This window comes from Lolium perenne, chromosome 4 (assembly GCF_019359855.2).
Source record: "Lolium perenne isolate Kyuss_39 chromosome 4, Kyuss_2.0, whole genome shotgun sequence".
In the NCBI taxonomy this organism is placed as follows: Eukaryota; Viridiplantae; Streptophyta; class Magnoliopsida; order Poales; family Poaceae; genus Lolium; species Lolium perenne.
In genome coordinates this window covers 401,069,190-401,092,932 of record NC_067247.2, presented here as the reverse complement: position 1 = coordinate 401,092,932, position 23,743 = coordinate 401,069,190, and the positions used below count along the sequence as shown (strand labels likewise).

The following is a 23,743-nucleotide window of genomic DNA, read 5'->3' as shown; positions in this document are numbered from 1 at the left end:
ATCGACCGCGCGTCTGTTTGCGCTGGGTGCCCCCAGCTGCACGGCGCAATTTTTTTGGGTTATGCATTCTTTCAAACATAAACATAATTTACATATTGGATAAAGGAAAATAAAAATATATAAATACTAAAAGGCACATGTACCGCCTGCTACCCTAGCCTACTCCTCGTCGTCGTCGTCGAGCACGACGAATTCCGGTATTCTACCACGGCCAGTTGGCAATCGGCGGAACATACGACGGTGCCGCCGGTGGTGAAAGTCGAGGAGCCCACGGGTTGAACGGCGGAGGTGGAGGCGTCGGCGGGTGTTGTAGGGCATCGTCCTCCGTCTCATTCGGTACAATCTACTAGTTTGGATTTGGTTTGCCGCGCTGCAAGACAGATATTTTCGAGTCCGAAATAGTATCTGCTAAATTAGGCCGCCCACTTCCTCGTTTCTTTCACCTCCCACCCACACCGTCGATCCCCTTTCCACCCCCACCGTCTCCGGCAGATCCTGGCCAGCTCGATCCGGCCAACCCTCCGGCCGCAGACCACCGCCCAGCATCCCTTCCTTCACCCCTCCCCACGGCATGGCCTGGAGTCACCCATTCACTGCCGGAGCCATAACCCTGCCCGCCCAACATCCCGGCTACCCAACCGCCTCCGCCGCCGGCCGCTCTCCCCAACCACCGGCTCCTCCTTCCCTGCTCCCGAGATCTCTTCCTCGCCGTCTTCCCTCTCTCGCGCGACCCCCTCCACCGGCCGTCATCGCCCTCGCCGGCAAGTCACCTGCGCCGGCGCCACCTCGCCACCCGCACCCCTAGCATGCCGCCGACCACATCGGGTCGCCGCTCTATGATACTACTTGGACGGGAGCCGAATTGAATTTCTGTTGGATGTATGCATTATATAGTAACATAGCTAGTTAGTGGGAAGTATACTACTTGGATGTTACTACACTATAAAGGTTCGGAAATTCAATTCGGCTCTTGGGTGCATATGCTCCCTCCACCCAAAAAACATATTTTTAATTGTTAAAAAAAATTAAAAAAAAATTCGCACGTACATCTCGACAGTCTATGTGCGTTCGTGCAGTTTCGCAAAAAAACGATATTTTTTGTGATCGATCAATAAAAGACAAAATAAGTCTCACAAAAAGCCTCATTTTCAGCACTAAATTTTGTCTTTTTTACACAGCTCAAACTACAAGTTGATTTTTCATGGAAAGATTTTGATCGCACTTAGCATGTGAAGATGTACACATAAATTTTTTTTTTGAAATTTTTTGACATTTCAAAATGTATTAAAATCGCAGTTCAAACTAAAGGGAGCATATGCACCCAGGAGCCAAAACATCACTCTATAAAGGTGGTAACATAGAGTATGTTACTACTCTATGTTACTTTCCACTATGACTAATCTAAAGAGTGTCTACATCTAAATTTACATAAATTTATGACATCATTTTATAGATAGAGATAGTACTATTTTTTCATGAAAACACGAGTTCCAAATTTCTCATGAAAATGTGTCCATACATAGTAGTTGACAGTTCTACACAATCCACTGACATATGTGTTTGAAAAGTCAGGTTTGTGCGTTGGAAATATGGACATATTAAGTAGCACATGTGACATGTAGTGCAATGAATACTGTAGTTGCCAACCACGCTCGGCTATGTACGTTTAATCGTCTATACATATGTGACGCTGCGTAGATCGATTTGCTTCATCTGATCTGGTACAAACACGGCAGCAGAAGCAGCAACGATGTTAGCTAGGTTCGGATGCCCGTCGTCATGCAAACCAGCAAGCAGCCGCAACTACTGCAGCAAGGCACCAGCAGCTGCGATGAGCACCAGGAGGTGTCGGAGCGCGGTGAATAGTAGATCAATGGTGGCCGGGCGGCGGGAGGAGGAGGAGGAATGGATGAGGTATGTGACGCCGGAGAGGTTCGAGGTGCTCGCGCATCTGGAGCCGTGGGCCGAGGCGCACATGCTGCCGCTGCTGAAGCCGGCGGACGAGGCGTGGCAGCCGTCGGACCTGCTCCCGGACGCGGCGGCGTTGGGCGCGGATGGCTTCCACCAGGCGTGCCTCGATCTCCGCGCGAGAGCGGAGGGCGTGCCTGACGCTCAGCTGGTGTGCCTGGTGGGCAACATGGTCACCGAGGAGGCGCTCCCCACGTACCAGAGCATGTCGAACCGCTTCGAGGCCACCCGCGACGCCACGGGCGCCGACGGTACCGCCTGGGCGCGGTGGATCCGCGGCTGGTCCGCCGAGGAAAACCGCCACGGCGACGTGCTGAGCCGGTACATGTCGCTCTCCGGCCGCCTCGACATGCGGCAGGTGGAGCGCACCGTGCACCGCCTCATCGCCTCCGGCATGGCCATGCACGCTCCGGCGTCCTCCTACCACGGGTTCGTCTACGTCGCCTTCCAGGAGCGCGCCACCTCCATCTCCCACGGCAACATGGCACGCCAGGTGGGTGCGCACGGCGACGCGTCGCTGGCCCGCATCTGCGGCGCCATCGCCGCGGACGAGAAGCGACACGAGGCCGCATACACCCGCGTCGTGGCCAAGCTCTTCGAGCTCGACCCGGACGCCACCGTGCGCGCCATGGCGTACATGATGCGGCGCCGGATCACCATGCCGGCTGCGCTTATGGAAGACGGCCGCGACACCGATCTCTTCGCGCACTACGCCGCCGCCGCGCAGCAGGCCGGGGTGTACACGACGTCCGACTACCGCGGCATCCTGGAGCACCTGATCCGGCAGTGGCGGGTGGAGGAGCTCGCGGCTGGGCTGTCCAGCGAGGGGAGGCGCGCGCGGGACTATGTCTCCGGTCTGCCGGAGAAAATCCGGAGAATGGAGGAGAAGGCCCACGACCGGGTGCGGAAGGAGCCCACCCCGGTCACGTTTAGTTGGATCTTTAATAGGCCTGTCAGTGTTGTTCTGCCTTGATTCCAATGAAGGCGCTGCTATAAACCCATACGCGATGACACCTTGGATATCAAAAACTTCAGCTCTGCCAGGTTGACCTCTCAAAAACCCATTTAGATGGATAGAGCTACACATGTACAGATGAAATCAAATCGAGCATTCATTGTTTGCTTAGTAGTAGTACTCCATGTAAATATATCAAATATATCAGTTAGTAGAAAGTAGCATATGAGGTGGAGAGGAGAATGAAAATTGCACCAGATTTAGTCGAGCTAGAGCCGGGCCAATTCTTTCTCGTGTAAGCCCATCAGGGAAGGGCGGGTATAAGTAGGCCATAAGCCTTCCTAACCAGGTACGTGGTCCGTCTCCGTCTTGTGGGGCTACCTGATTGAGTATTCCCATGTCATAGCCAGACGTTGAGCGAAAAGAGTGCAGACAGAGACCACCAATATATTCAGCGAGGTGGTGGTCGATGAAGAGATATTTTAGTCCAAATTCCGGCGAACTTTGGCTCGATTCTGGCGACTCCGGCGAAGTTTGGTAGACTCCGGCGCTCGTACGGGCTGAAATTTCCTTGGCGCCAACACGGGAGTTGGGATGGGGTTCGCTCTCGGAAGGGCTCGCGAAACTGGTTATTTGAGGTTTGCGCGACTCGAATCGGGGCGGCCTGGAATTTTTGTTGGAAATGGGGGTCCGATGCGGGATCGGAACGGTCCATTTTTTCGTCTCCGAACTGCAAATCGGCGGTTATTATGCGGATGGGGGTCGGATGGGGGATCTGATAGAGATGCTCTTATAAGAGAGCACACTTGTTGATGGAAACTCCAAATGGAGGGAGAGCTACAAGTAGGCCTTTATTTTTAAAAATTATATTTCGAAGTTCCAATTTTTTCTGGCTGTAGCCAATGATGTATAGTACAAACGTGTAAAATTTCAATAGAAACCACTATGTATTATAGGCTACACAAAAATGACAAGTGTGGGTATGAGTATAGTGAATAGTGCATGTTTTAAAACTTCATTTTTTTCAGATTTTCTCATTTTATGTAGCCTAGCTTATACAAAAATTCACATTAACATTTTGCACGCTTGTAGGATATATTACTGACTACATCTAAAAAAATATTATTTTCTAAATCTTATAAATATAATTTTCAAAGTTTAAATATAAAGATATACATGTAGCTCTGTTCAGCCTACATTTATCCATGCTCCAGTTGTTGATACAACACGAGATAAACCACCATATAGCTAGCTGGGGTTTTATCAGGCCCGACCCTGGCCGTTTTGATGCATGAGATACGATTGCACAGTGCTTTAAAATCATGCACTATGTGTGTCAAAAGCGAACCCAAACGTCCATTGAATCGGTTCTGCACATAATAGAGCACCGATGCATAAACAAACCAACAATTTGGTTTGACTCATCTGGGATGGAAATTGATAGTTTACTGTCCATGGCTTTGTGAAGTGGCCCAGCACATATTTTGCTGTTTAGCTTTGAAAACGAAGAGTCTATCATGTTCGTGATTGCGGATACACGTGAGGCGTGCCCGCAAACACGGTCTACAGTTGAGCGTGGACCCTCTGGCCAGCCAACAATCAGATCATATCAGATCAGATCGTGTGCACTGTGGAGGATATTACGTGGAAGCAGTGCATGCAAGTTGTGTGGCTTCCCTGGCGCGGATACCATTTTTTAGGGGTTCTCACGGAAAACATCATCACTGTGAACATGCTAGACGATAATAGAGGGAAAAAATCGATCAGTATATAATATGTTGTAGCAGCACATGCATCAAATCGACTGCTCCAAGTTACGAGAATCGTAGTGCTGGCCAAGAACACAAATCAAGCAGATGGTTCCATCATGGACCGAGGCTGTGGCGCGCTGCCTGGTAGCAAGATTTCTCAACCGATTCGTATCCATCGGCAGCTTGACGTAAGTTCTTTCTTTGCATCGTGCGCGCTATGCCAACATCTAACCATGCATGATGATTTCCCATTTCTCACCTTCGCATATTTGTCTCGCAGATTGCTCGAAGATGGAGGCAGCACGTTGAGCTTCGGCGATTCCAGTGACGAATGCCAAGTAAAATCGGCTCTGCGAGTTCATGACCCCGTGTTCTACTGGAAGGTATGTGCCTAGCTAGATAGCTACATATTTAGGATTCATGTTGCGTGCATGCCTCATTCCCTTGCTCCAAATGCTCGATACAATCATCTCTCATTTGGATGAAATGTGTCTAGTCATTTCGCTTAATTGCTTTGGCATATTTCAGATCGCAACGGAATCTGACCTTGGTTTGGCAGACGCCTACATCAACGGCTGGTGCTCTCTTTTCTCGATGAGAAAGAAGGCCTTCTAAATCTTTTCCTGGTAAAATTATTTCATTGTCCAGCTTTGGCTATTTCTTCTTCTCTCAGATTATACCCATGTTTCACTTCTCTGCAGATTTTCATTGCCAACAGAGACAAGAGCAGTAGCAGCATTGTCAGCAAAAGAGGCTGGTGGACACCCATGATTCTAACAGCTGGGGTGTCATCTGCAAAATATTTCTTGCGCCACCTCTCGAGGAACAACTCCGTAACACAAACTCGTCGAAACATCTCACAGCACTATGATCTGGTTAGTATCTGCATATGTGTCTTCCTTTTTGTCTAGTCATTACACTTAATATAACTAGGTGCTTAATATCATCTTAATATTAATAAATTAGCCTTTATCGAAAAAGAACCCCGGTGTCCCCCCCCCCCCCCCCCCCCTGGTTCAAACTTTGGTGAATTAAAACACATGAATAACCAAAATCTCTTCATGCCTCTTGTAACCAGGGACGCAATGACTAAAAGTGAATAAAAAAACGTGCAAACAAGCCCTAGAGTAGCCCGTACAATCCATTTAACTCTATATTGTTCAGTAGTCAGACGCTGGTGTACGCTGAAAACCGAAACATCCGTGGGTAAAATATTCCGTCGGCCACATCGGCTGGTAAGAACATTAAGTACACCTAGTATATCTATATGAGGATATATAGGGCTTGATATGAGTTTTTACGGGCTAAAAATAGAAGGCACCGGAAAAAACTTACCCCTTTAAATTTTGGTGAGGGGGGGGACACCGAAGCAAGCCCCTTATTTGCTTCGCATATATGTTCGTGCAGAATAACGATTTCTTCTCGCTTTTTCTGGACAAATCGATGACGTACTCCTGTGGAATTTTCAAGGTTTGTCAATTCTGTGGTTATTATTGTTCTGCACCTTGCATAAATAAGTAAAATACAAATACATGGGTACTGAGGTTGACTTTGTAGAAGGAGGACGAAAGCTTAGAAGCAGCCCAGCTACGTAAACTGAGCCTTCTAATTGACAAGGTAATAATCGTACTTCCTCCAGATACAATGTTAGGAAATCATCTAGATCAGTAATACTAATTAGATTATGCATATAACCAAAGGCTAAAGTCCAGAGGGATCATCAAGTTCTTGACATCGGAAGCGGCTGGGGAAGCTTAGCGATGCAGTTGGTCAAGCAAACTGGCTGCAAATACACTGGAATAACTTTGTCGGAGGAACAGCTTAAATTCGCCCAGAGGAAAGTGAAAGAAGCTGGATTAGAGGTTAGTTATCTGCTACTCCTTGTGTGACCTACTTACGGCGGCACAGTGAAATATTACCTGACAACTCCACTGTCTCTTCACTAATTTTCAGGATCACATAACTTTCCTGCTGTGCGACTACCGTGAAATACCAACTCGCAAATATGACAGGATCATAAGCTGGTATATGTAGTACTTATATTATCTTGTATACATATGTCTCTAGTTCGTGTGGTAACAATTGTTTGTCCATCTTCTGTAAATCAGCGAGATGATCGAACATGTTGGCCATGAATACATGGATGCATTTTTTACCTGCTGCAATCAGCGAGTTATATGTGCCTTATTTCGGTTACACGCCTATTCCTTTCTATTCGGGGAACTTAATTAAATGAGAATGCATGCCCATGTGAGAGAGTTGCTGGTCTTATTCCCAAAAGACAATAAGTTTGTGCAATCGGCAACAAACTTTCATTTCTATATACATATGTATGCATATTGTCCATTCAGGCCATCACAATGCCCGGCGAACTCTACGAGGAATATATTAGAAGCCCAGGCTTCATAAAATAATATATCTTCCCTGGGGGGTCACTTCCTTCTTTGTCCCGTATAAAGTCTATTTCCGCTTCATCTGGGCTCTGGTACAGTTTAGCACGATCGGTCGATGTTTAATTTGATAAATCTCTTGATTAAGCCCTCCCTGATCTAGATGATATACATTGCTGTATAGCATAGAGAACCTCGAGGATATTAATGGGAACCATTATTACCGAACTCTCAGAAGCTGGAGGGACAACTTAATGGCCAACAAAGAGTAAGTACCACTAAGCATCTAGTACATCTGTAGGTGGGTACATCCTCCCCGTGCCGTAAAAAGAGGACTTATAAATTTTGTCTAAACTCAAACAGTGCGAAGTTTGACCTAGCTTATATAAAAAATTATGAACAGTACTATGCTAAACCAGTGTCATTAGGCAAGTCGTGAAGTATTATAGTTGTTGGTTATGTTTTCTATAAAAGTCGGCCAAATTTTACAGACATTTGAACAATATATATAGTACTTTTTCAGAAACGGATGGAGTATGTTATATGTAGTATATAACAGTATTACTCCTGATTTCCTCTCACTCTCTCTTCGTAGTGAAATTTCGGCACTGGGCTTTGATGACAAGTTCATCCGCACATGGGAGTACTACTTCCTATACTGTGCAGCTGGTTTCAAGACCCAAACACTTGGAGATTGCCAGGTGCGTACTTTTTATGTTTGTGTATATGTGTATATATGCAATCCAATATAACTCCATCTTGATATTTATTACTTCATGTGCTGACAGCGGTTTCGTGTTGCATGCAGGTTGTATTTTCTCACGCGGGAAGCGAAGCTGGCCCTGGATTTGATGACTGATGTATGATTCTATATGACTTGTCACACATATCCGGCCAAGACTCTGTGTGGCCTGAAATGAGCGCACGTATATTACCGAGTCAGTTCTTCCAAGACAATCCCAGCCAGGCTCATGGTGGCCTAATAAGTGATTTTTACCTATGTTGCTTAAGTGGTACAATGTTTGATTTGTACCGGAAGTATGTAGTTGTGCACTCAGCATCTCGTTTGCTAGTAATATACTTCCAAGATGAATGATGGTCATGTATATTCCGCTTCGAAAAGGTTGATAAATTATTTTGTGAAGTAGTAGTATTATTTTCCCAAAAAATCTGAAATGTGCTCGAGCGCGTCGGGTGTGGGGCTAGGCTCACATGGATGAACAAACACCTTGACTTAACCCGATGTGTCCTAGATAGAGATTTTGCCTCCGGTGAATGGAGGTGGTCCCCTATGCTTCCTTCCGGTTGTGGCCCATTGGGTCGTCAATCTCTGCCTCTTAGTTCTTGATTCTAGCAAAGGTTGTCGCTCGAGCAGTACACATATATTTTTTTAAAAATAATGGTTGGAACATCTAGGGTTCTCGAAGCGGGTTCGGTCCCAATAGTTGGAGATATGCCATATTTGCCTCACCGCTACGGCCAGTTGTGCGATGTAGTCGATTTGTGGCAGCATTGCGTGAGATGTATCCTCCAATTTCGTTAAGGTCTGGTCGGCCAACTTAGAGCCATACCTCGAATTATTCGAAGTATGAATTCTTAATTTATTAATTAGCCAAAATTACGAAGTCAACAAAAATGTTTTGATTGAAATATGCTTGTATTTGTTTTATTTGAAATAACACAATCAATATTTCCTAATTGTGCTCGTGTCTTGACAAGAAAATACCAAAACTATTTTCACCACTATTTTGACCAAACTCATATTTGAAGTTTTGATTTAGCAACAGGCCTACAAAGTTTGTTTTTGTGCAAGCCATAAATGTTTCCAAAATAAAACATTGAGAGTGCATTCGCTACCCGCATGGGTAGCTACGCACATCTGTGTTAAATGCTGATTCAAACCATATGAACCTATTTTAGCTTGTTTTCTTAGTAGAACACATATTTCTGGTGTACAAAAGTGGTTTCAAAATTTTGATATGAATATTTTTTGGTCAAAGTCAACTCAACAACGTATTTTTGTGTTGACTTTTTGAATACTGAGTTGACTTTGACAAAAAAAAAATCAAAATTGGGAAACCACTTTTGTACACTAGAATTCCAAGTTCTAATAGGAAACTAATCTAAAACGAGTTAATATGGCTTGAATATTGTTATAATGCAGGGGTGCGTAGCTACCCATGCGGGTAGCAGGCTTCATCCCATAAAACATTTATGAAACTATGGGAATCTATAAAACATTATCTCCCCAAAATTCTCAAAACTTATAGTTTTGCAAGTATTTTAAGCCCTTGTTTTAAACTTCGTTTGGAGGGCTACAAATGGGAAAACTAACAAGCTATATTATCCCATGTATTTTCTTGTACAAGTTTATTGGAAAACTACCAAGCTACATTACTAGAAATCCCTTCCAACCATGTTGACATAGCCATCCTTTAGCATAGGATCAACCATATGGCTTTCGATGATGAATTCGGATTTACTTGATTTTAAATTGTACTTTCCTTATTTCCTTAACCCTTGATAGAACCCAACTTTTCCAAAAGAAACTTTATGATCAATATCATCTCCCATTATTTCCTTGATCATACTACACATGGAAAAGCATTGAAATATTTTATTACAAATGATTTTGGCCCTAAAACCCTTTTATTTATCTTCTTTTCCTAAAACTCCCAAACCAATATTTTTACATAAATTATTGTTTTTACACAAAACAGTAGTTTATGAAAGTCATTTCTTAGATAAATGTTATATATTATCTCATACTAATTCAAAATTACTATTTTAAATCTATTTAAAAATTCTTTTCCATGTTTTCAAATGAACTGAAATGGGACAACCCCGTTTCAGGAATATATTTGTGTCTAAAAATTATGGAAACATCACCCAAACTATAAACTGGTATTTATAACTTATTTCAGAAAAAAAACCCACTTCGGTATGTTCAAGTTTTCACAGTTTAATCACAAGAACATTTTTTCCTCATTTTGAATAAAGGATCAAACTCTCATGTTAAATCATCCAAAAATACCCATTAAATTCCTGGAGGTTCATTGCTCCATGTCCTATCTAGTTGACATCCTTTCCTTGTCTAGACCCTCTGAACCTGGTGCAAAAAATTTTCAAATCTTGATTTTTCTGTAACCTTTCTTGTGAAGTTTTGACCTCCAAACCTCCTCTCACTCATCTCACTACGCACTCTTGTATTTCAACTCAATGACAATAGCCCTAGATCTAACTCGACATCACGTCCCCTCGTATTTCCTTTCCTTTTTGCCAAGGACTTGCTGGGACACAGCTGCAGTGACATGGCATGCTCCAGGACGCCAATACGCCATGGACTTGCCAAAAACGATGTTACGACCCTCCTTTACTTCTCTCTGTAAGACACCCTTGTCTCCACTTTCCTGGAAGCACTTTTTGGTCTCCACCGAGCGCCAAAGTATTGCCCCATTCTCTTTCAAGGACGACATCATTTTGTCTAAAATCTGGCAAGCATCTAGAGCTCGCCCTCCATGATAATGGATGCAGTGACTCTGCTCCACCTTGCCTACCACCTATCGCCCGTAGCTCCTGGCATGCCTCTATGTCTACATCTCCTTTTGAAATGGTTTCCTGAATGTAAGGCATTCCGTCGAGCAGATGTGTTACCACCAGGGACCCACCATACGAGCCTCACTCCCGAGCTCGCGCTGCCTCTTCTCTCTCTAAAATGATGCCAACATCCCTGCACACACCATTGTGGGGACTTACATTTTTAGCTTCCATGAAGTTAGCAATGGTTGATCAAAGTGACCTCAACATCGCGTTTTCCATCCGTATTGTTAACAGAGAAAGAGAAGATGCACCATCCAGTTTCTAAAAGACGTAGGCTTGCATTTTGAGAACCCAACAAGCTCTAACAACACATTATGCCTTCGAAGATCTGGTAGGTTCTAACAAGAGAGTTGAGGCCTCTCCCCCAGTCAGCACAATATAGTTTGGGGAAAGCCTCCATTTAGGGTAGTGAGATCCTCACCTAGTGGCAGACGAAAAAACCATCGGGTGGGCACACTTCCCAACTATTATTTTTGCACTTCCCATGTGTAATAAAAATTTGCCCAAATGACTAAATCACCACCCCACCCCCTTCACGGTGCCTCTCTCTCCATGGCCGAGCTCGAGTATGCTCCATATTACAGAAAAATAGATATTGGACCTAACGAGTTGCTGGTTACCTTCTATAAAGATGTTGGTCCTAGCAATGGAGGAGCTTCAAAGAAAATCTTGGGCTGGCCAAATTAAAATAGAGCACAAAGAACATTTAGTTGCATCATATCCTTTTCTTTTGAAAACCAAACTAATTCTTCTGCAGGGAAAATCAAATTCTTTTCTGACTGTACTTTCCCCTAGATAAATTGCAATTTGTAAACAATGGTGGATTAAATTATTCATCCTACCAAATTGGTAACACTAGGAAGTTTGGTATTGACGGAGAATAGGATGCAATGATTTTGCCATGAAGTGATTTGGGGAATGAATTTCCCGTCACTTTTGTTGTGCTGTGCGCTTTGCCCGGCGGGCTTGCGCAGCAGAAAAATTGGAGAAGACATGGGACTAGAGGAGAGCCTAGGTCACCGCCTCGCCGGATAGCCACTGCTAGCTGTAGGCCACATGTGTGTGTCTTTTGACTCCCTGCCTAGGGATTGGGGATTTGGGGCCCTAGGAACCCTGGACGGCTTACTGTCCCTACTCGCCGCTCGCTAGACCGAGTCACTCTGGATCCCCGCAGTCTGGCTGCTACCTACGCCGCTCAATCACTGTCTTACAGAGTCACAGTAGATGCCCTAACTAGCGTCGATGCGCATGCACTACTAATGAACAACTGAGCCGGAAAAGTGACGACAAAATTGTGAACAAATAAATGACCTGACTCTCATGTACACTAGGCTGCACTGCTTGTTTGGTGGGCTTTGCCTATCGCATCGTAGGAATAGTTTCTATTCCTTCTTCTGGGATGGATCGGACTGAACTTCAAGGTGTTTACGGTTTACCTTGGTACCGCTTTTAGGTGGATCACACTAAGAAGTTTTGCCTGATCACCATTATGAATGTCATCTTCAAAAGGACAGACAAAGTCTTTGCCTCCCGGCTTTCGCCGGTTGCCCACATAGAGATTCACTCAAACCAAACAGCTTCCATCAAAAGGAGGCAGTGACGGTATTGTTTTGTTTGATGAGTCCGATCATGAGTTAGAGGCTTCTATCAAAAGGACCCCGGTGACGCTATTGTTTTGTTTGACGAGGTTGGTCATGAATTAGATGCCTCAAGGTGGAGGATATCTTCGAAACCGGCTTCGAGAAACTCTTCTTCCCGGTTTCTTTCAGCGAAACAACATATAATAGATCTGAAAAAAGTGTTTATTGGCCATCAAAAAAATAATTTTGATGGCTGAAATGTGCTTTACCCAATTATGCAATGGGTTTGAGAAGCTAGTTTGATTTGAATATTTTTCTATGTGGACAATTTCTTTTGCAGGATTAGTGAAAGAAATCATGTTGCAGGTGTAAATTTTCCAACAAATACTGTACAACGAAACCAAATTTATTTTCTGTATCTTTTTCCTATTCAAAAAATACAGTTAGTTTTGATAACCGTCGAGGGAAAAAAGACCTCCTTCATCGTGCATTCCCCCTCGCTGGTGTACAACACCAGAAACCAAGCAAAGCCAGGCGAAGTTCCCCGGGGAAATCCATGGCCAAGTTCTCCTTCGCCGACGCTGCCGACGAAGACCATTCTCACGCCCCCGCGCCCGCCCCAGCCCCAGCCGCAGACACCACCGACGCCGGGGGCGTCGACAGGAGGAAGCGTGACGGCGACGGCGCGGTCGGTGGAGGACCACACTCCAAGGCCCGGAAATTGGATGGCGTGGGCGGGGAGCGGGCAGTGGCGGGGGACGGCGGGTGCGGTCGGGAGGTGCGGAGAGTCGGCGGGGACGGCGACGCGGGGATCAGCATGCGGATCGACCCGGACTTGCTCGACTGCTCCATCTGCTTCGAGGCCCTCTGCCCTCCGCTGTACCAGGTTTGCTTAATTTGCTCAGCTGTGCCAATTGAATTGGAATCAAGAATTGTACCCTCTGCTTCATCTTGAGCTAATTGATAGTGATATATAGAAAAGGAGATGCAAGACAGTATTTCTATGCCGTCATAGGACATGTGCGTGAACAATTAGTTGTTCTACTGCTTTCTAGAACTTAGAGACGACAACCCAGTGTCTAAAAATGCATATCTGAGTGAAAATCCACACCATTGATGCAGACTGATCTGACACTCACGGTAGCTTTTCCGACCTTCATTTTATCATGTGCACATAGTCCACGGAGAAGCAGCACTAATTACCAATTGTAGATGTTTTGGTTTGTCGATCTGGTTCATTTCCTTCTGTAACTTCTTTCAGTATAGCATGGCCATTTTCAAGCAAGAAGGTGAGACAAATATCATACCCCACAGCTTATAAGTTATAAGCCCATGCATACACATTAAAACCATTGAAAGACCCCTATGATACTAAAACCATCATGGAGCAAACCATGAGCAAGGCTATTCCATGGATGGTTCTGAACACATACTTAGAAGATTCACTTGTCTGAACAAATACAGTCAGAGTCCACAAAGCTATAGCCATGTGATCCATGTCATTTTGCGTCAATGTTTAAGTCATTTCGGCTCTTGGGTGCATATGCTCCCTCCACCCAAAAAACATATTTTTAATTGTTAAAAAAAATTAAAAAAAAATTCGCACGTACATCTCGACAGTCTATGTGCGTTCGTGCAGTTTCGCAAAAAAACGATATTTTTTGTGATCGATCAATAAAAGACAAAATAAGTCTCACAAAAAGCCTCATTTTCAGCACTAAATTTTGTCTTTTTTACACAGCTCAAACTACAAGTTGATTTTTCATGGAAATATTTTGATCGCATTTAGCATGTGAAGATGTACACATAAAATTTTTTTTTGAAATTTTTTGAAATTTCAAAATGTATTAAAGTCGCAGTTCAAACTAAAGGGAGCATATGCACCCAGGAGCCAAAACATCACTCTATAAAGGTGGTAACATAGAGTATGTTACTACTCTATGTTACTTTCCACTATGACTAATCTAAAGAGTGTCTACATCTAAATTTACATAAATTTATGACATCATTTTATAGATAGAGATAGTACTACTTTTCATGAAAACACGAATTCCAAATTTCTCATGAACATACTAGTAGCAATGGAGGAGCTAACGAGTTGCTGGTTACCTTCTATAAAGATGTTGGTCCTAGCAATGGAGGAGCTTCAAAGAAAATCTTGGGCTGGCCAAATTAAAATAGAGCACAAAGAACATTTAGTTGCATCATATCCTTTTCTTTTGAAAACCAAACTAATTCTTCTGCAGGGAAAATCAAATTCTTTTCTGACTGTACTTTCCCCTAGATAAATTGCAATTTGTAAACAATGGTGGATTAAATTATTCATCCTACCAAATTGGTAACACTAGGAAGTTTGGTATTGACGGAGAATAGGATGCAATGATTTTGCCATGAAGTGATTTGGGGAATGAATTTCCCGTCACTTTTGTTGTGCTGTGCGCTTTGCCCGGCGGGCTTGCGCAGCAGAAAAATTGGAGAAGACATGGGACTAGAGGAGAGCCTAGGTCACCGCCTCGCCGGATAGCCACTGCTAGCTGTAGGCCACATGTGTGTGTCTTTTGACTCCCTGCCTAGGGATTGGGGATTTGGGGCCCTAGGAACCCTGGACGGCTTACTGTCCCTACTCGCCGCTCGCTAGACCGAGTCACTCTGGATCCCCGCAGTCTGGCTGCTACCTACGCCGCTCAATCACTGTCTTACGTAGTCACAAAGATGCCCTAACTAGCGTCGATGCGCATGCACTACTAATGAACAACTGAGCCGGAAAAGTGACGACAAAATTGTGAACAAATGACCTGACTCTCATGTACACTAGGCTGCACTACTTGTTTGGTGGGCTTTGCCTATCGCATCGTAGGAATAGATCTGAAAAAAGTGTTTATTGGCCATCAAAAAAATAATTTTGATGGCTGAAATGTGCTTTACCCAATTATGCAATGGGTTTGAGAAGCTAGTTTGATTTGAATATTTTTCTATGTGGACAATTTCTTTTGCAGGATTAGTGAAAGAAATCATGTTGCAGGTGTAAATTTTCCAACAAATACTGTACAACGAAACCAAATTTATTTTCTGTATCTTTTTCCTATTCAAAAAATACAGTTAGTTTTGATAACCGTCGAGGGAAAAAAGACCTCCTTCATCGTGCATTCCCCCTCGCTGGTGTACAACACCAGAAACCAAGCAAAGCCAGGCGAAGTTCCCCGGGGAAATCCATGGCCAAGTTCTCCTTCGCCGACGCTGCCGACGAAGACCATTCTCACGCCCCCGCGCCCGCCCCAGCCCCAGCCGCAGACACCACCGACGCCGGGGGCGTCGACAGGAGGAAGCGTGACGGCGACGGCGCGGTCGGTGGAGGACCACACTCCAAGGCCCGGAAATTGGATGGCGTGGGCGGGGAGCGGGCAGTGGCGGGGGACGGCGGGTGCGGTCGGGAGGTGCGGAGAGTCGGCGGGGACGGCGACGCGGGGATCAGCATGCGGATCGACCCGGACTTGCTCGACTGCTCCATCTGCTTCGAGGCCCTCTGCCCTCCGCTGTACCAGGTTTGCTTAATTTGCTCAGCTGTGCCAATTGAATTGGAATCAAGAATTGTACCCTCTGCTTCATCTTGAGCTAATTGATAGTGATATATAGAAAAGGAGATGCAAGACAGTATTTCTATGCCGTCATAGGACATGTGCGTGAACAATTAGTTGTTCTACTGCTTTCTAGAACTTAGAGACGACAACCCAGTGTCTAAAAATGCATATCTGAGTGAAAATCCACACCATTGATGCAGACTGATCTGACACTCACGGTAGCTTTTCCGACCTTCATTTTATCATGTGCACATAGTCCACGGAGAAGCAGCACTAATTACCAATTGTAGATGTTTTGGTTTGTCGATCTGGTTCATTTCCTTCTGTAACTTCTTTCAGTATAGCATGGCCATTTTCAAGCAAGAAGGTGAGACAAATATCATACCCCACAGCTTATAAGTTATAAGCCCATGCATACACATTAAAACCATTGAAAGACCCCTATGATACTAAAACCATCATGGAGCAAACCATGAGCAAGGCTATTCCATGGATGGTTCTGAACACATACTTAGAAGATTCACTTGTCTGAACAAATACAGTCAGAGTCCACAAAGCTATAGCCATGTGATCCATGTCATTTTGCGTCAATGTTTAAGTCATTTCGGCTCTTGGGTGCATATGCTCCCTCCACCCAAAAAACATATTTTTAATTGTTAAAAAAATTAAAAAATTCGCACGTACATCTCGACAGTCTATGTGCGTTCGTGCAGTTTCGCAAAAAACGATATTTTTTGTGATCGATCAATAAAAGACAAAATAAGTCTCACAAAAAGCCTCATTTTCAGCACTAAATTTTGTCTTTTTTACACAGCTCAAACTACAAGTTGATTTTTCATGGAAATATTTTGATCGCATTTAGCATGTGAAGATGTACACATAAAATTTTTTGAAATTTTTTGAAATTTCAAAATGTATTAAAGTCGCAGTTCAAACTAAAGGGAGCATATGCACCCAGGAGCCAAAACATCACTCTATAAAGGTGGTAACATAGAGTATGTTACTACTCTATGTTACTTTCCACTATGACTAATCTAAAGAGTGTCTACATCTAAATTTACATAAATTTATGACATCATTTTATAGATAGAGATAGTACTACTTTTCATGAAAACACGAATTCCAAATTTCTCATGAACATACTAGTAGCAATGGAGGAGCTAACGAGTTGCTGGTTACCTTCTATAAAGATGTTGGTCCTAGCAATGGAGGAGCTTCAAAGAAAATCTTGGGCTGGCCAAATTAAAATAGAGCACAAAGAACATTTAGTTGCATCATATCCTTTTCTTTTGAAAACCAAACTAATTCTTCTGCAGGGAAAATCAAATTCTTTTCTCGACCGTACTTTCCCTAGATAAATTGCAATTTGTAAACAATGGTGGATTAAATTATTCATCCTACCAAATTGGTAACACTAGGAAGTTTGGTATTGACGGAGAATAGGATGCAATGATTTTGCCATGAAGTGATTTGGGGAATGAATTTCCCGTCACTTTTGTTGTGCTGTGCGCTTTGCCCGGCGGGCTTGCGCAGCAGAAAAATTGGAGAAGACATGGGACTAGAGGAGAGCCTAGGTCACCGCCTCGCCGGATAGCCACTGCTAGCTGTAGGCCACATGTGTGTGTCTTTTGACTCCCTGCCTAGGGATTGGGGATTTGGGGCCCTAGGAACCCCGGACGGCTTATCGTCGCTACTCGCCGCTCGCTAGACCGAGTCACTCTGGATCCCCGCAGCCCGGCTGCTACCTACGCCGCTCAATCACTGTCTTACGTAGTCACGTATGCCCTAACTAGCGTCGATGCGCATGCACTACTAATGAACAACTGAGCCGGAAAAGTGACGACAAAATTGTGAACAAATGACCTGACTCTCATGTACACTAGGCTGCACTGCTTGTTTGGTGGGCTTTGCCTATCGCATCGTAGGAATAGATCTGAAAAAGTGTTTATTGGCCATCAAAAATAATTTTGATGGCCATCATATGTTCATCCTCCCTCCCTGGCAGCCTGGTCTGGTGCCTCCTGTCCATGACAGCATTCCTATTGTTTAATTACGATTTTGTTTGCAGAAGCCACTTGTTATCCATCAACTAAACAGGTGCCCATGCAATGCATGTGTGCACAAGCAGAAAATTTGATCGGGCATCTGTGATTTGTGATTCGAAGTTGTTCTGCTGATTCTCGCTTAATTATATGAAAACATGACAGTATCATAAACTTGCTCTTATATAAATACCTCAACGACGACGACGGACGGATCGACTCCTCGCTCGCCTGCATCCTACGGATGGATCGCTGCTCGCCTCTCGCTCGCCTGCATCCTACGGATCCGCAGGCCATTGAGAAGACAACAACGTCCATGGTCGCCTCCATTGCTCGATCTGTGTCCAGCCAGCCGGCCGGCGACGACGACGACGGTGCCCGCCTCTCCTCTCCTCTCCTCGACAAGTAAAAGTCAAAGTCTAAGTCACACGCGATTCCCGCACGCGGTGCCTCGCGATGGGCTCCTACTTATAGAGCAGCTCGGGCTTCTGGCTGGTTCGAATTTTGCCGAGGCAGGGCGGGAAGAAGATGAGCGCGCGGGTGTGAAAGTTTGGTGTTAGACTCTCCCTAACTCTTCGTTTCCTTGCTTGATGGTGGAAACAGCTGTCCACATAATGACGAGTCACAACGATTGAGTCTCCTCATAAAACAGAACGTAGCGAAAAACGAGGTGTCTCTATTTTATTAGGCATACTACTTTGATGCATGCCAAAGTGCTCGGTTTCTACCTCTATACCCACTCCACAATGTTGATCTGATTTGCCCCGTTCCCCAATATACCTTTGATCAACACGTTTATTATCCATTAAAAATGATGAATTAATTAATACACGTGTGTGCTTCTCAATGTTCCTTGCCCTCAACTCGGTAGTTTATTGAATATACAATGTTTACTGATCTAGGCGGCTTGACGGTAATCAACATAATTTGCTTGCTCTACCCGTCTAGTGAGATAAAAATGAATATAACCTCAGTTACGCCCAAGCTGGAACCAACCAAAATAATCTGTGTGCAACGCCGCTCGAGCTAGCAAATCGACCCATCCATGGGTGCTGGCTAGCTAACAAGGAACAACAACAGCATACTTATTACTATTATATCAAGGTGGTTGTGCAGGGAGGTGGACCTCGCTGTCGAATTGCAAGCACACACACATATTCATTATGTAATTTAAACCAAAGCCAATTCATTCTGATATGACACTGAATGCACATGCACAGTACACTTCATATTCAAAATCACAGTATAGAATCAGTTTTGGGTAAATCTATTTATTAGACATCCAAATCAAACACAACTCACATCAAAAAATCAAATCCCTCTACAAAAATCATCCTTGACTTCAGTCGACAATCGTAGCAGTAGACACACCAATTCTATGCCCAGCAAGTCTAACCTATTTACATACAAACATCATCAGCTTCATTTCATTCAAGGATAAATCTCTATAGCTTGTCCACTCCATGGCCATGGGCACCTTGATCCCACTTCGCAGCCAACCGTCCCGTCCATGCCTGCATTGCTGCAAGCAAGCTTGTCGATGTTCTGGCTCAATGTTTACCAGCCGAGCTGCAGAAAGTATCTCTCGCCCTCCCGCAGCTCAACAACCTCCATGCCCATAAGAAATGCAGAAACAATATGATCAACTTCCCTGCATCCAGCAGCTAGCAACACACCGCATGTATAAAGAGACGATCTGGATATCATCAATCATATAAATGTCCAGTACCTCTAGTGATAAAAATGGTCAAACTCCCAGCCTTCAGAATTCAAGACACAGGTGTTCGGTCACGAAGCCCTAGAGTTATGCTGCAGCCAACCAGCGCAGCTCAATCCGAAAAGGCCAGCAAAAACGACGACCACAGCCTCATATAACCTACAATGGCAATAGCAGAAAATAGATCAGTGCAGCCCAGGGCCGACACCAACCAATAAGCAGGAAAGGACAAAGCAACAGTGACAACCCGCTAGCTTCGTCCAGAGGATAGCCAAAATAATAAATCCAGCCTGATCAGTGATAAACAAACTAGCTAGCTTGTGATAGACAAATAATGCAAGACCAGAAAAATCAACGCCACTTATGATTTTTCTTCAAGAAACAATAGTAGTTTTTCAGCTAATTAACAAATACAAGTTTAATTAGCAGTAGTATTAGAATTTTAGCCATGACCTTTGCCCTATATTGGACATCCAGATCGTATACTTAAAAAAAGACACTAAGGTGCATACAACAAAACTAATACATAAAAAAGAACATCAAGCAAAGTCAATGCAGAACATGAATGTTTCTGAGACGTCGAATCAAAGCATTGTAGTAACCATATATATCGTGTAGCTGTCGTGCTAGAAGAAAACCTGTTGCATAGAGGCCCCAGCTCGAGCAAGGAACATGGTGTCTTCTTGTCTTTCGGCTTCCAAGGCATGGCTACCATTTAGACCTCATCGTTATCTTCAAACAAGAGCAAAACATGATGGTCAGCAGAGCAAATTTAACAAGAATAAATTTAAAAGAGGGTTTCGACTATACACAACAACGAATTTTACAAAAGCAACGCGTCATGTGAATTTAAGCTATATCATTGATTTCAATTGTCACTAGAAATATAATATAACTTGCACTATGAGGTTGACCCACAATTGGCATGGCATTCCTTTAGTCAGCCAAAAGAGACACGAGTTCAGTATTGTCGCTAAGAAGGAGAGTACTACACCTAAGTACCAGAATTCACAATGAATATTTATAATAGGCACTGTAGATACATGTATAAATTATTTGAAACACAAAATGAGGATTAAGGCATGCATCGGGCATGATGTATGGATACTAATTGAACAGCGACACAAAGGCAACAAATCTGCAACATCTTAGGAGCGTAATCAATCTTTTGATAGCCATCAGTTGATGCATCAATAAAGTTGCAAACAGAATCCATCTATCTTTGGCAAATACTGTGTTTGTTGTATCAAACAAGAGCAACCACTCTGATCTAGTACTCAAGCTCAGCTCCAACAAGTGCAACCATCCCACGAGTAACAATGCAAAATTAGCATGACGTCAACTAGTGTCAAACCTACTAAATGGGAAACTAGCAGCTAGAGCATCACAAATTAACAAAACTGGGTACAAACAGCATTAGGTCACAACAAAATAGCTACAGTGAAGTTATGAGAAGAATCATGATAACCTACGAACTACGCATAGATGTTAACAAGATTAGGACAGTTATATATCTGTTTAGCGAGCAATTCGAATAGCAAACCAGAACCGTAAAGATTAGTTTCTTGGCAAGGCCCCCGATGAGCCCCACCTTGATGGTGCACTGCTCGACAAGTCCTCAATTACCTCATCTTGCGCCATCTTCTCCGCTGGCAAGGGTGACAGCCCAAGCCGGTCCGCTGTACCAAATTGCAGCACGATCCATCCCATACACAAGTATGTCTCTTGTAGCTGATAGTGAACATATAAATAAAACTTCATGTTAGTCTATCTTCACTAAGAAATATACAAAATGTAGCCCAAGTGCATGTTAACCAAAATGGCTATATAGTGCAAATATTCAGTTCGAATGATTCTTATCAAGCGCGAGAAAATCAACCATGAACCAACTAACATAGACATCATAGATAGCTACTGATTCGTTTATGAAAGGTTCAAATCTATGCTGCAATCTCATCTTATGTATGCAACATTAGTTGTTTTGTATCAGTCACACGCGAGCTAAAACATGACACTTTGGAGAAACACTATATTAATGAAAGACACCACGGTAACTATGCACAACACATACAATAATCACCAGATCAGTTGCAGCTCAGAACCGTACAACTATGCAAACATCTAATTTGACATCTGCTACCATAATAATACTAAGAATGAGGGATGTCACTATAATCTCCAAGCAAATCTTCATAGACATGGCAACGACACATATAGTAATAACGAGATAACCTGTAGCTCACAACAATACTAATATGCAAACATCTAATAGATAGCGAGGATTTCACAGCAACTTACATGATAATATTCAGAATGAGACATGTCACTATATAGAATCTCCCAGCGACACCTACTTCTTCGCGTGGGGCGGCGGAGGCGGTGGCATCGACGCCCGTCTCGCCGACGCGCCGACCACGTGGTGCACCGCCTTTGTGGACCACCGCAACGGGCTCCTCCTCTGCGAGGCCACCGAGGGCACGTGCTTCGTCTACAACCCGGCCACGCGCTGGTCGGCGACGCTTCCGCCGCCGCCGTCCCCGCGCGCGGAGCCCTGGGGGGTCTCCTCCGCCGCGTATCTCGTGTTCGATCCAGCCGTCTCTCTCCATCACGAGGTGTTCCTGCTCCCCGAGCTGCCCGGCGAGCCCGAGCCCCCCAAACCGGACAACATTGCAACATTGCACGTAATAACTCTCGACACATAAACAAGAGACACTATGCCAGGCCAGGCATCACAGAGGGGCATAAAAGAATGTTCATCAAGTTGAGAGGAATATTTTTTGCATGCCATTGAACAAGAACATCCATTAGGTACATGCAGTATGAGATGATGAGCTACGACACACCAGAACAAGAAAAAGGGGCCATCTTGAAGTGGCGGCGGAGGCGAGCTACCTTGTGTATGGGCTGGACATCATGGTCAGACTGAGTTTGGGGTCGGACCCAACAACATCATCAGGCTGCGAGAAGCATCCAGCTGCAGCTGCCATCATCTAGTCCTCCTCCTCGACATCCTTACACAAAAAAAACACAAATGATATCAGTTCTAAATGAGTTTTGGCAAGAATAAATTTGGAGTAAACTTGACCCACATGACACAAGGGAGCACTGGTCCAGCAATTATCTTTTAGTTAAAATAGACGAGATTCACTAGGACTACAACAATGGCAATAAGAACATGAATCAAATAACAATGCACTTTGAAGGTCAGCCCAAAAAAAGAATCATCACGATGCACAATACACAACTTGATGATGATGTATATATATGTAACATGCATGTAATCCAATGACCAAGACCATGCCGAGCGGCTTGGCATCCCGTCCTCTATAAGTGACAACACCTACATACACACATCAAGGGAATGAATGCCGAGAGAATATATAAGAAACTGGAAATTTCCTAATTTAAAAGGCAATACTCGGATTCTTTTTAATCATCACAATTAACCTAGTTGTTTGGTGGTAGAAGAAATACTCCTTTTTCTACATCGAATCAAGTGATTAGTGACAAAAAATAATACACTAAAGATCAATAACCAATACACTCACGCATCCCAAAATACCAAAAACTAATCTAACAAGTGTAAAAAGGAAAGTATTTCTACAATTCCTATGACCAAGCAAAACCAAATGGTGTCCCTTTCTTGAAAATTTGTAATTACATTCATACTAGAAACTAGACAAGGCGACTAAATTTTACAAAGCAAGAAGTAATATTTATACAATAGAAACTGTTTTCATCGATCGATAGGTAAATGAGTTAAAGACTTAGAGAAAACCTCCAACTTGAATAAAAACCATATTAATCAAACTAAGGTCGAAGTAAATGTTGACAATGTCAAACTACGTGTAGAACTAAAAGAAGTAAGATATGTACATGCAACATGTAGCTTGCTTGATTTGTATATAGATAAAGAGGTCCCAGGTAAAGACAATGTAAAATGGAGCAACGCTCCACACTCACCAAATGTTGCACTTCCCAAACCAAAAGCACAGCAGATGCAATAGCTAGCTTTCCAGACCTCAATATACACATCAAGAAACAGACATTGAACAATAGTACATTGAGAACAAAACTAGTTCCAAAGACCTCAATACATGTTTAGATCAAGCCATTAAGTTATCGGAAAACAGTAGTAGACGACCTACAGCTCATACAAGAG

General features: G+C 43.8%; 1 protein-coding gene, 1 long non-coding RNA gene and 1 pseudogene across 2 annotated transcripts; 2 read left to right on the top strand and 1 right to left on the bottom strand.

The window, feature by feature from the left end:
• The first annotated feature begins 1,747 nt into the window (after positions 1-1,747).
• Positions 1,748-3,101, top strand: LOC127321810 (acyl-[acyl-carrier-protein] desaturase 7, chloroplastic-like). Its single transcript, XM_051350785.2, has one exon. The coding sequence runs from the start codon at positions 1,751-1,753 to the stop codon at positions 2,939-2,941; it is 1,191 nt and encodes a 396-aa protein (XP_051206745.1). The 5' UTR covers positions 1,748-1,750; the 3' UTR covers positions 2,942-3,101.
• Positions 3,102-4,779: 1,678 nt separating this feature from the next.
• LOC127321830 (uncharacterized) lies at positions 4,780-7,923 on the top strand (annotated as a pseudogene).
• An 11,102-nt stretch (positions 7,924-19,025) lies between these two features.
• Positions 19,026-22,864, bottom strand: LOC139830759 (uncharacterized). Its single transcript, XR_011744234.1, has 2 exons — positions 22,474-22,864; positions 19,026-19,386 (listed from the first exon to the last, which is right to left on the bottom strand). It is a non-coding gene; the product is annotated as an uncharacterized lncRNA (long non-coding RNA).
• Between the last annotated feature and the right edge of the window lie 879 nt (positions 22,865-23,743).